Source organism: Metarhizium album (genome assembly GCF_000804445.1).
Source record: "Metarhizium album ARSEF 1941 chromosome Unknown scaffold_5, whole genome shotgun sequence".
In the NCBI taxonomy this organism is placed as follows: domain Eukaryota; kingdom Fungi; phylum Ascomycota; class Sordariomycetes; order Hypocreales; family Clavicipitaceae; genus Metarhizium; species Metarhizium album.
The window spans coordinates 246528-258717 of record NW_024467579.1 but is presented as its reverse complement, the minus strand read 5'-3'; the positions used below and the strand labels follow the sequence as shown (position 1 = coordinate 258717).

At 55.9% G+C, this 12190-nt stretch overlaps 4 protein-coding genes across 4 annotated transcripts; 1 reads left to right on the top strand and 3 right to left on the bottom strand.

Annotated features, from left to right (window-relative positions):
* Nucleotides 1–692: 692 nt before the first annotated feature.
* On the bottom strand, nucleotides 693–2022 carry MAM_02782 (stomatin family protein; the record flags this gene model as incomplete). Its single annotated transcript, XM_040821581.1, has 2 exons — nucleotides 693–1491; nucleotides 1628–2022. 2 exons carry the CDS (start codon nucleotides 2020–2022, stop codon nucleotides 693–695), a joined length of 1194 nt encoding a protein of 397 aa, XP_040680150.1.
* A 588-nt stretch (nucleotides 2023–2610) lies between these two features.
* Nucleotides 2611–3239, top strand: MAM_02781 (Ubiquitin-conjugating enzyme/RWD-like protein; the record flags this gene model as incomplete). The annotated part of the gene is made up of 3 exons (XM_040821580.1): nucleotides 2611–2763; nucleotides 2907–3112; nucleotides 3176–3239. 3 exons carry the CDS (start codon nucleotides 2611–2613, stop codon nucleotides 3237–3239), a joined length of 423 nt encoding a protein of 140 aa, XP_040680149.1.
* Nucleotides 3240–3887: 648 nt separating this feature from the next.
* Nucleotides 3888–6596, bottom strand: MAM_02780 (uncharacterized protein; the record flags this gene model as incomplete). Its single annotated transcript, XM_040821579.1, has 1 exon — nucleotides 3888–6596. One exon carries the CDS (start codon nucleotides 6594–6596, stop codon nucleotides 3888–3890), a length of 2709 nt encoding a protein of 902 aa, XP_040680148.1.
* Nucleotides 6597–10245: 3649 nt separating this feature from the next.
* On the bottom strand, nucleotides 10246–12030 carry MAM_02779 (Flavoprotein; the record flags this gene model as incomplete). The annotated part of the gene is made up of 1 exon (XM_040821578.1): nucleotides 10246–12030. One exon carries the CDS (start codon nucleotides 12028–12030, stop codon nucleotides 10246–10248), a length of 1785 nt encoding a protein of 594 aa, XP_040680147.1.
* Between the last annotated feature and the right edge of the window lie 160 nt (nucleotides 12031–12190).

Sequence of the window (12190 nt, the reverse complement as noted above, 5' to 3'; positions counted from 1 at the left end):
AATGTTTTTCCAGATGTACGATTTGCAACAAGCCTTGACGTTTTCTTGTCTTCTTCTCGAGAGTCCGAATTTACTCTTTTGATCCTCGTTGGCTTTCCGCGTTTGAACCTGGACTCTTGTTGTGTCCAACGACTTCCTCTTCGAATTGTGTCACCATGGATAGTTCCGTCGTTATGCTCTCCCTGGTTGGGCTCTTTGCTGCTGAAAAGGTTCGCTTCGAGTCCGCGATATCATCCGTTGGTCATCTCTGCGTTCTGGCACCTGATATTGGTGCTGGTTGCGGCAGCAGCTGCCTCTCCGTCGGTGTCAACGCTCGACAAAACGGCAGCATGTACATATAAAGGTTGTATATTTCAACAGGGGAGATCGCTTCCCGCCCATCGCCTACAAGTACAGTGAGTGCATAAGGCCCCAACCCACTCTGGGTTGCGACGTGTTGCTCCGAGATCCCTGGTTTTGGCCCTGTATCCCGTCTGGCCAACACAGCCTAAATGTCGAAACCACAAGAGAACCTATTTCCTCCGTCTGCTCACCTGCTTTACAGTACAAGCTAATGAAATACACTGTTTTTTGTTCCCTTTTAAGCACCCTTGGCTTTGGTATCGTGGATGAGTAGCGTGTTCGTTGTTGTTGCAAATGCATTGGGAAGAAGGGTGTGCTAGACAGCTACAGCTGTCAGAGGCGATATAAAATCATTTTCCAGCGGCTGTTTGGTCGAAGCCGTCCAACATGCTCTCCCTCACCGCATCCTTTCGCATGGTCGCAGGCTCTCGCTCTGGTCTAGGCTGTTCGATTTCCTTCTTCTTGTCGCTGCGTTCTGTGGAAGAAGATGTGTCCATGACATTCTTGGCCATAGTCTTTGCTTGGGCTTCGCCGACCTTTCCATACACGCTCAACCCAGTGGCGATCATGCCGCCAATATCACCAACATTGCCAGGGACAACGACGGCAGTGCCCTCCCTGGCCAAATTGCCGAATGCCTCTACGTATTTCTCGGCCACAGTTAAGCTGATGGCACCCTTGGCGCCTTCTCGGCCATCGAGAATGGCCTTGGAGACGGCTTGGATACCCTCGGCGGTGGCGCGAGCCTTGAGAAGAATTGCCTCGGCCTCACCATCCGCCTCGTTGATGCGCTCGGCACGCAAGGCTTCAGAAGCAAGAATGACACTTTGCTTCTTACCCTCTGCGATATTGATGGCGCTCTGGCGCTGACCCTCGGAGTCGAGAATTTCTGCTCGCTTGGATCGCTCAGCCGTGACCTGTCGGTGCATGGCCTCGACTACGGGCCCAGGGGCATGGATGTCCCGTATTTCATATCTTAAGCATGTAAGTCCCCACGCCTCGGCAGCATCGTTGATGGCAGCAGTGATGTTGGTGTTGAGGGCTGCGCGTTCCTTTAGCACGTGGTCAAGGGTAAGCTGACCGATCTCGGACCGCATGGTGGTCTGGGCAAGTTGGGAGATGGCATATTCCGCATCTTCGACGCCATAACTATGAAGAGAAAGGAAGTTTCTCGGGTTAATATCTCCCATATCCCCTTTGTAGGGTTTGGCCGGCCGAAGGAACGCCAGCCGGATATAGACTTCCGCGCTGGGTCTTTGGGGGTGGCGGTGAAGGACGAGCTTACCTGGCTTTGTAAGCGTCGAAGACTCGGGTATAGAGAACACCATCGAGTTCGAGAGTCACGTTGTCGGCAGTGATGGCACTCTGGCTGGGAATCTCGATGGCAGCTTCCTTGAGGCTCTTGACGTAGGCGATGCGATCAATGAAGGGTATGAGGAGAGCCAGGCCTGGTTCGAGGATGCGGTTGAATTTGCCCATGCGCTCGACAATCCATGCCGTCTGCTGAGGGACAAAGCGAACGACTGTATTTGCCGGGAGTCGAGGTTTTTGGAAATATGAAGGTAGTGATCCGGCGAAGCTGGCCGGGAGGAGAAGGCGGGCGGACGAGGTGAACAGGCGGGTTTGCTGGGAGAGCAACGGGCTCCGGAGAGCAGCTCTCGTCAGATATGGGCTCGGCATGATGGGCTTCACGCGTACGTCACAGCCGCTCAGTGAAAGTGACGCCGCTCATGAGGCTGGCTGTATCGACGTGGCTGAGAGAACCAAGATTGGACCGGGCCGGGTTCAGACAAGAGAAAACGCAGCAGCTCTCCTCGACGATGCAGCTTTTAGCGGGAGTTGAATGGCACCGCGCGCGAGCCGAAATTTACCCGACTGCCAAGGCAAGCCTACTTACGGACTCCGTACTTGCAAGCCTTGTTCGGCAAGTTACGGCCGTTTTGCGAATTAGCACATCAGGCGTGGGGCGGAAGCCACGGGCTGGGGGAGCAGCCAGCAGGGGCAGGGGCCGGTTTGGACTCGAGCCGACCAGATGCTGTGACTTGTGACGCGCATTCGTGACTCGTGAGGAGGTGACGGGTTGAATCTGGAAAACTGCCCCGCGTCCACCGCCATCGACTCGAGTACGGAGTGATTACTTCACAGACCAGCGCCAGCCGCAGCACATTGCACCTTGCACCAGACTACACAAAGCCTCAGGACCTCGCGTCTCCTCTCCCAAGACTGCCCTGCCCCATCGTCACAGGAGGACGCCCCCGTCCCGCCAAAATGACCGCCAAGGTTCCGCGCAACTTCCGCTTGCTAGAGGAGCTGGAAAAGGGCGAGAAGGGCCTCGGCGCTGAGGCCTGCAGCTACGGCCTCGAAGACAGCGAGGATTTGCTCATGAGCAACTGGAACGGGACCATTCTGGGGCCCCCTCACGTGAGTCCTTCGTCGTTGAATCACCAGGCACCAGGAAGCAAACGAGTCACATTGCACTCTTGCACGCTTCAAAGCCTTGCAGCTTGCCACGACCGAACCGTCTGCTGACCGCATGCACGACACGTCGCCGCGCGTAACGACAGTCCGTTCACGAGAATCGCATCTACAGCGTCAAAATGCACTGCGGCGACAAGTACCCTGATGTGCCTCCTACCATCCAGTTCGTCAGCCAGGTGAATCTACCGTGTGTCAACCCGCGTAATGGCATGGTCGACCCCAGCCAGCTCCCTTGCCTCGCCCAGTGGAAACGGGAAAATACCATGGAGACGGTCCTTATCGAGCTGAGGAGGTAGTGTTCTCCCGGTCTAGATGGCCTGTGTTGATGACGAGGCATCTTGCTGACCCTGTTCAGGTACATGGCGGCTCCGATGAACAAGAAAATTCCTCAACCCCCCGAGGGCTCGACCTATTCATGAGCTACGCATGACACACGGCGTGGACTGCTGAAGATGGATGTTTCAGACGGCAGGCGTGGTTGAGGAGCATCGCACCAATTGCATGGCAAGCAGTGGACATGAACGAAGTCACAAACATACGAATTACTAGCCAAAGAACAAGCATTTCTTGTTTCCTATGCAAAATCGCCTTTCGCCTGAATTCATTGACTGCATTGTGTCTAGCTGGGTACATGTGTATTCCCAACCCGCCGGTCACGGTGCTCTCTAAAATAAGAAGCATCATTGGACAACAACTATCCTTGTTTTGAATCGGAACAAGGCCGGCTATCGGGCCGGTGAATGTACACCCCAGTCATCATCATGACCAAACCAAGCAGTACGCTGTCATCATTCTTTCAAGCATTCGAGTCGTCGCCGTACGATGCTGTATGCTGGGGCAGAGAAAATTGCACTTTTTTGTACAAGACGAGAGACGTAAGGTATTTTGAGGCCAGGTATACGTCCCAACATTCATGCTGGCTCATCGCCTTCCTGCACGTCTTCGAAGACGAACCGAAAGCTAAAAAGATGTGAAAGTATTTGAATCGAGTCAAGAAATGTTGACTCCAGCCCGGTAAGTGTGCATGCATCGTTGGATTTGTCGTGGCCAAGTTAATCATTATCCCGTCATGCTGGTTCTCCGGCCTTTCTCAAAAGACCAGACTCAACTGCGCTCAAGCGCGTCATGTTGCCCGCCGTGATTCTTGTCGTCGGAACAGCTGGGAATTCTCCAGGGGAAATGGGACTGTCAGGGCGCGGAATCTCCTCGTCTCGGCTGGCACTCTTCTCCTTTCCATGGGTTGATACCGGATTTCTGACGCTTGGTCTAGAGGACCCGTCGGTAATTAGGAACGACCTAGGTTCTAATTTGGATGAAGGGGGCACTTTCTCGCCACGTTCTTGACCTCGTTCATGTTCGGGCCAAGACGTGGCTAAGGGAGCGTCTGTAGATGCGGCATTTCTAGCTGGGAAGGCTCCCGATCCCCAGCCTTGAATATCCGACAAATCTGGGCTTGCTGCAGAGTCATCAAAATACACAGTCGCCCCTTGTTGACTTTTGCTGCTGGCATAGTCGCGGCCCGAAGACTTGGACTTCCTTACTTGTCTGGGGAGTTTGGGCAGCGCAAGCATTGGAGCAGGACCAGCAGGCCTGGTCGGAATAGAATCGCCGCAAGGGACTACCATGTCCTGGGATTGAATAGGGAGAGCGCGAGAGGACTCGGGACGCCCGACACCCTGCTCGATCTGAATACTGGCGTTGGCTCTGAAAGACGGGGGGGCCGGGAATCCAAACTCAAATGTCGAACCGACGATGGTTGTCTGCGACTCGTTTGGCCGATGCCCCTTTTGTTGCCCTTCTTCAGCCGGAAGTACAGCATGGTCACTCGACACGTCGGCTTCCATACCCTGCTGCTCATGGCTGCAATTCTTTGGTTGCCCTTCCATACTTGCGACGCTTTCAGGTTCATTCTCTTCTGACACGTTGAGCGCAGACTCCCTGCGCACGGCCTGCTGCTTATGCCGTAGAGCAGATAGGAGCACTTCCTCTTGATGTGTGACAGCCATGAGTCGACTGTGGCTTCCCGGGCCATGGACAGACGAGGGTGCGGAGCGAATATAAAAGTCAACCGACGTGGGACTTAACGGTGGCGTCGGGCGATCCGTTGACAAGGCTTGATTGAGGGTTGGTTGTCTGGACGCTCCGACAGTTGTGAGTGAAGCTTCGTCTTGCTTCTCTTCAACCTCGACGCTGACAGGCTGCCGAGGTTGCAGCACGGTCATTAGACGAGCCTCCTGTATACCGTACCCCGGTTTCCCTTGCCATGTCATTTCTGAATTCACTGAAGCGTACGACATGATCGAAATCCCGGGAGAAGAGAGTGCATGAAACAAGCTTTCGACAGGAGTCGCAGACCCCGACCTCGTTTCTACAGGGCTTCCAATACGGGTGCCGGAGCCTTGGCTCGCAAGGCAAGTTTTTGATGTTGGAATATTGCTCCCCTTGCCCTGCTCGGTGGACCGACCATGCCGCTTCTCGCCAGCCCTGGGGTCGCAGACTATCCTAGTCCGGCAATCTTCGAGCCGTGGCGGACTGGCTTCCGCCTTGGACGGGTTTCTTGCAAGCGGTAGCGCTGAGGGCCGGGTGAGTATCGGCTCCTCTTCAACATCATCTTCTTCAGAATCCGAAGACAGGATCAACACACTGGTTTGCAGCAAATCAGCGTCGTCAAGGAATTTGTCCGGACTTTTCGACGTCTTTGACGTTTTGGCATGGCGACTCGAGACACTCACGTCGGGCGATGACTGCGAAGCGGCGGCTTTAGGACGCGTGGGTAGTTTCGGTATTGGGGACACAGGCTTTTGTCGTTGATGGGCAGGTTTTTCAACCGCTCGGCCGCCGTCGCAAGGCATTTCAGCAATGTTTTGGAGTGTCAAGATTCCATTTTCAGTCATTGCCAAGGTGGGAGCCGATGATTGTCTCATGACGTGTCTCAAGGACATCTCCTCATAGTGGCTATAGAGCGAGGGGAGCTCTCGAGAATCTCGGCGACGGAGTCGACTGCTACCACTGGTTACTGGCCGACGGGCTTCAGGAACTGGGGAATGAGGATCCCCTTTGGTACGTTTATTCTGAAAATGTCGCGACTCCCGAGCTCTTGTGGACTTGACTGAAAGGGAGGAGATGATGGATCGAGGACGAAACTTGCGATTGAGAGCCGACTCTGTAGCCGTGACCTTGTCTCCTGAATCGCTCCTCTTTCGATATACGCGAGAAGAAGCCAATTTCGAGAGCTTCTTCCTGGATCCGCGATCTTCCTCCGGATTGAGTGTGTCGAGGCCCCCCTGAAATTTGGGCGGTAGCCCCATCGCCATGGCAGACGAGGACGTTTGTGGAGAAATTGACAGTGGCAGCTTGGACTTGTCATACCATGATCGGATCGTCGAGGATGATTGACTCTTCCTTAGTGCTCCGGCCGTATCTGCCTCAACAATCTCGGTTGGTTGTCCAAAGCCCATGTCATTCAGTTTCGAGGGTTGAGGAATCGGAATCGCTGCATCTGATTCTTCGCCCCAGTCCTCATCCGACTTTGCAATGGAGAATTGGTGTTCGTATTCATGGCCGCCTCGCAGTTCCAACTCGGAACTGGCGCCGGTGGTTGAAGACGTGTCGTCACTGGTCATCAAGGAAGACACGTCGTCCCATCTATCTGGCGCATCGATGTTTAACGGTGTAGCGCCCAGAATCTTGTGCGCCTTGCTCATTCGCCATCCAGCCGGGGGAGGTGGAATATTTGGCTTTTTGCGGCCAGTGAAAGAGAAGGGAAACCTGGCCATCTTTGCACCGCGTGTGGCTTTTGAGGTTGCTGTCTCATACACAAATTGGCGATGGTGAGCGAGGTCATGTGAAAAAGGACGAGGGTTTCTATTGTTCGGATTTGTCCTTTGGACAGCTACCAATATGGGTTTAGCTTACGGGTTTGCTCGAATTCTTCTCCTTTGTCCTTTCGAATGGGACCGTAGTCCTCTGCCGAACTCTGGTGACTCGTGAGTCTAATAACTCCTGGCGCGATAAGGCGAAGCTCAGGAATTTGATGGGGTGATGATTGTCGTGAAGGTCATGGAGTCTTTGGACATGGTTGTCGCTTTTACTCTGAGCGCATTCGATTCACAACTTGAGTAGAATAAGAATTAAACAAAAAAAAGGTAAGGAGATGAAGGCTCCTAGGGAGAGCAAGAGCAAGAGCCGTCAAGACACAAGTCTGGGCATCGCTCGCCGGGAGTTGTGTCTGTGACCATTTAATTGTAAGAAAATCGAATCGACGAATAGAGACCAAGGGGGAAGCTGCCTACCAGGACGTCGGTCAGACACCAGACCAGACGACGGCGATCACTCCGACTAGCGATTTTGCTGATCTTGGCTGAGTCTGGAGTCGGGACAGACACGGACAGAGATGGTGTGGATGAGAGTGAGAGAGAGACATGCTCGACGAACGGCGGGATGTAAGGGTAGCAAATCGTCGTCGGGGTCGATACGGGCCTATGCATATGCATATGCCTACCCTTTCGTCTCTACCAAGTAGTAGTTACATGCTGGAGAACGGCTTACGCCCTACGCTGCATCAGACAAAGGCGCCATCCCAACCTGCTCGGCAATACTGCTGTCATCCCATGCAGGCTTGGATCCTTCCTCTCAGCGGGCCGCGACGGGTCGGCTCCGGTACTGCTTGCTGCCAGCGCCTTGGTTTCTCGTCTCAAGTCTCGACTTGGGTGTCACGGACTCGCGACCGGGTCACTCGGAAGACTTGGCTGATCCTGGCGAAGGCGGCGGCCGTGGGTGCTGAGCAGTGAAGATGACGGCGTCGTGCCGCCTCCACTAGCTTGACTCGGAGATGGTTTCTGCACCAAGGAGGGTCTTTGGGGTCCATTCCGCGCGCTCTCAGAACCAGGGGGTTGGAGGTTGGAGGTTGTTGGAGGGTTGGGGGTTTGGAAATGAAAGAGTCGAGGGGACAGACTACAGTCCCGCTTCTGCCTGGATGGAAAAGGTCCGCATGATATTGCATGGCATAGCCAGGGAGGGGTCTGCTTGAAGAGGCAGGTACGGAGTACGGAGTACGAGACGCAGTACCAGCGACTACAGGACAAGTTGCCAACTATTACGGCCCAAGTTGTCAACCCTCGCCTTGCTCCAAGTACAAATCGAATAAACTTGCGCTAAAATGCGCACCAACGGCGCTTTGAACAACGGCCATTGTCCGCTTATAGTTGGCGTCGCTTGCGTGGGAGCCGCCACGACAATGACCAGGAGCACGGCGCATCCCCTCTTTTGTGCGAAGGCTCCAGTCGTGTATTTACAGGGATGAGTACCTAATCAGAAACTAGAAAGGAAAAGTACTTCATTTCACGCCTTGTTCGCTTTCATGAAGTACTCCGTATATCGTAGGGCGTTTAAGTGTAGCTAGATTCAGTAGTCACTCCGAAGGAATACCACTCGAGGTCACCAGCTCAAGGGGGCCCACGTGACCAGACCGGAGCCTTCGCACAAAAGAGGGGAGCGTGGTGCAGCGTTCGGCCTGCCGTGGGAGAGTCGGAGAGAGCACGTCTGCTCGACCATCGACGGGACTCCATTAATGTCACTAGCAAAGACCACGACTGCGACCACACGACGGCGCGCCTTCACGCAGACGAGACGAGGTGGCCAGTCATCAATGCCGGCTCAACACACTCCGTACCGAGCACAAGATTGGATGCCAGGCTGGACCTGGACCGCCTTCACACCTTGGCTGGAAATTACGGCACCGGGGACGGCGGAGCACGCACTTGACATTTCCATCCCGACATCAGTCTACCGACTAGGAAGAATACCGAGTACACGTTACACGTGCATGCCCATGACTCGAGACCCCGGCCGCGGCCCTTGCATGGAACCGCCGCATTTCTAGAAGACCATGCATTGATGGTCACGACTCGGGAGCGTGGTCCTCGTTTTCCGTGACCCGAGTCAACCTCGTCGGAAGCCGTCACCATGTCACAGAGAGACCAAACTACGTGGTCCACGAAAGGACCAAAAGTTCGTCCCCAAGTCGTCCTGTGACCGAATGTCCAGTCATGTGGAAATAAGGAGATGAGAGAGAGCGACGGCCGGCTTGAGCGGCGAGCCGCTTGAGGCAAAGATTGCATTTCTTTTTCTTTACTCTACTCCGTACCAAAGAGCCCTCTGCCACGGATGTCTCAGATTAGCGGGTTGTATGTATCATCCGTCACGTCTGTTCTTCCCTCTTGCCTGTCCGGGTTCCCGCCAAACAACGCACGCACGAGGCCAATGTCCCGCAGACGAGGCGTAGCCAACACCGGGTGCCGTGTCGGTAATCATGAAAATGTCCCCCTTCCCTTCCCCTGTCCCCACCCATCGTGCCGGGCAAGCCAGCAGAGAAACAAGACGAGGCCACATAATCAAAGCGTAGCACTCCGTAGCATGACGCTCCATGGTCAGGCGGAAATTGCACCTCGTCACGCCCTGGCAGTCCGCGGCTGCGTGTACCGGCGCAAGCACAGCACGTATTCACTTCCACAAGGCGTCTAGCCAGTACGGAGTACAGAAGCTTATATCAAACACGGCAGTCGTCCGCATTCAAGACGCTTTTCCTCGGGTGATCCGACAGCTTGGGCAGCAAGCAGCTAGAGTTCTGGCCTTTGCCTCCCTCGCGACGTTGACGTTGACGTTGACATTGACGTTGCGCGGCGGCCGCGCCGAAACGCGCCAAGACGCAGTCAATCAATGCCCTGCTTGGTGCCGACGACTCCATGCGCCGCCATCACATCAATCACGCGAAACCCAGAAACCAGGTTTCCGGACGCCCCAGGTAGGACGGAGGATTCCGGCCGTATCGCGTGCGTACGCGTAGCCAGACGCAACGAAATATGGCACGACGCGGCAAGGGCCTGCTGGGGGGGAAGGGGGGAAAGGCAAGGCATGGCGAGCGACCCGTGGTGCGATACAAGTTGTGATGCCATTCATGCCATGCCCGGCGGGCAGAACAGGTGCGCGCCCTGGTGGTCGCCTGCTTGAAGTTGAGATCTCGCTCGGTCAACTTGGATCATGTACCGAGTTGGTGGCCGGCAGAATGGCACACTGATATTTTGGCTTGCACAAGACAATTTCATCAAGGATTCGTGATCCGTGTCATGCGGGCTCTTTTCCCTCGCGCTGGACACGAACCACTGGACACGAGGTATACACGAGACCATCTTCTTTTTAATGCATTCTCTGCTGGACGTGCCTCCTATTCTGGTGCGTCCGTCCTCGCGGTACAAAATCGGCCTGCAACGACAGAAGAATGGGAGCCGGAACCTTCCCCCTTCTCTCTCTTGCGCCTTGCATAAAAAGGACGAACCAAGTTGCCCGGGGCAAAAGCAAAAAGAACATGCACAACGCCCGACGTACGGTCAAGTTGCCTAGCCACGCCCATGTATGCCGGTGACGGCGCTACAAGTACCTCGTCCGCAGCCACTCCTCGTTCCTCATGCGTAGATCCAGCCCGTACTGTGCCCACCACCTCCTGGCCCTGTTCTGGTCCGCATCGCCAATGCTGTCCTCGAGTGCTTCTTCGATGTTGCACGTCCGGAACTCGACGGGCTGCCTTCGCCCCTCCATGCCTGGGAGCTCGCCGTGCGCAAACCTGCGCCACCACTCCAGCACGTCGACATGCTGGTGGATGGTGGAGCTCAGTAAAACTTCGCCATCAAAGACGACCTTGTTGTCGCCCTTGAGACGGCGCCACGTCTCGAGGACGTGGGCTTGGCCCCAACGCGACGCGACTTTGGCGACAGCGTCGCCGTGTGCGACGGGTATCCCCGAGGCGTCCCACCACCTGAGAACGTCTGCCTGTCCGTATTGCGCGGCCCAGATGAGAGAGCGGCCGGGCCGGAGAACGATTCCCTCGTCCTGCGCCGCGGCATCGCGCCACCACTCCAGAACGAGCAGGTGGCCGCGGGCGCTGGCCTGCTCGAGGGCTGCTTCGGTGTAGCGCAGCGGGAGGCCGGAGCGGCGCCACCACCAGTCGAGGATGCGGACGTGGCCGTTCTTGGAGGCTCCGTCCATGGCTTCCGTGTCGTACATGAGCGTGTCGCGAAACCACTTGCTCTGTCTCCAATAGTCGAGCACATCGGTCCGTGGGTAGTATGCCGATGCGTTGGTGGGGAGCGTGGTGCCCTCAAAGCCTGCGAGGAGGTCCGGACGGTTGGCTTCCATGTAGGCCAGCACGTCCATGAGGGCGAAGCGTATGATGAGTTTGACGACCAAGGCTGGCACGTCCCGGAAGTTTGGCGGGGACTGTGACAGTTTCCTGCATACAGCGGCCGAGCTGCGGGTAAGGACTGTCCATTCGAGTTGGTGCTCGTAGACTTTGAGGGGGTCGGTGGCATCTTTGGGTTCAAGTGACCATGCCGCTGGCATGGGCAAGTTGGTGTAAATGTTGAGTGCTTTGGCGAGCTCCCAATCGCCGGCGCGGTCAAGCACCATTGTCCATATTTCGGGCGGTAGTTTCGAGCGGATTCGCACGTTGAAAATGTCGGGGACGGCGGCGGTGCTGGTGGCGATTTCCACGTCTCGCCCGAGACCCAGCAAGTCTGCTTGGTTTGTGACATACCCAAGCACTTCGTTGAAGCCGTTCCAGTTGGGCACCCGTTTCGGATTCATCTGCCCCTCGTAGTGCCACAGGATGGGCGCCATGACCCTGATCCAGCTCCATTTTCTGTGTATCTTGCTGAGCTGTCGTTTCGTGACGGGATTCGACCACATGTGTGTGCTCATGCCGGGGACGAGCAGGATGCTCTTTTGAGCATTCCATCCCCGGAATACATGTCCGAGGAAAGTGTCTGCGATGCCGGAGAGCATCTTGGCAATTCCGTCTGCATCCAGGGGAACACAGACGAGCAAATCTGCCCAGTCGACCAGTTCAAAGGCTTGCTGGCAGAAGAAGTCGACGTCATCGGCCCTTTCGCCCTGCCCCTTGGCCAGGGTCCGGTTCTCCAAGACGATGACTGTCTGTGTGAGGCGAGGGACGACGTCGTCGACAATGGCACGCATCTCGATGTGAGGGCTCTTGGAGAGCCGAACAACAAGGGCCTGGGCCCAGGACGTGTCGCGGGGCCCCGTGGCGGCAACGAGCAGGCGCAACTTGCGATGTCTGAAAGCCATGTCGTTCAGGGACGCGTATGATGACGCCGATGACGATGATAACCGTGACGGATGAAACGACAAGTTGTCCATGGTGAAGTCGTCGTCGGGGCACAGGACATGGTGAGGTCTCGCTTGAGGAACTGCCGGCGCAGGAGCGGTGTGTGTGTGCGTTTGCGTGTGTTTGCGTGTTTGCGTCTTTCTGTTGCCGGCAGCCTTGGGCACCAGCGCCGCACCCACAATGCAACGCAGG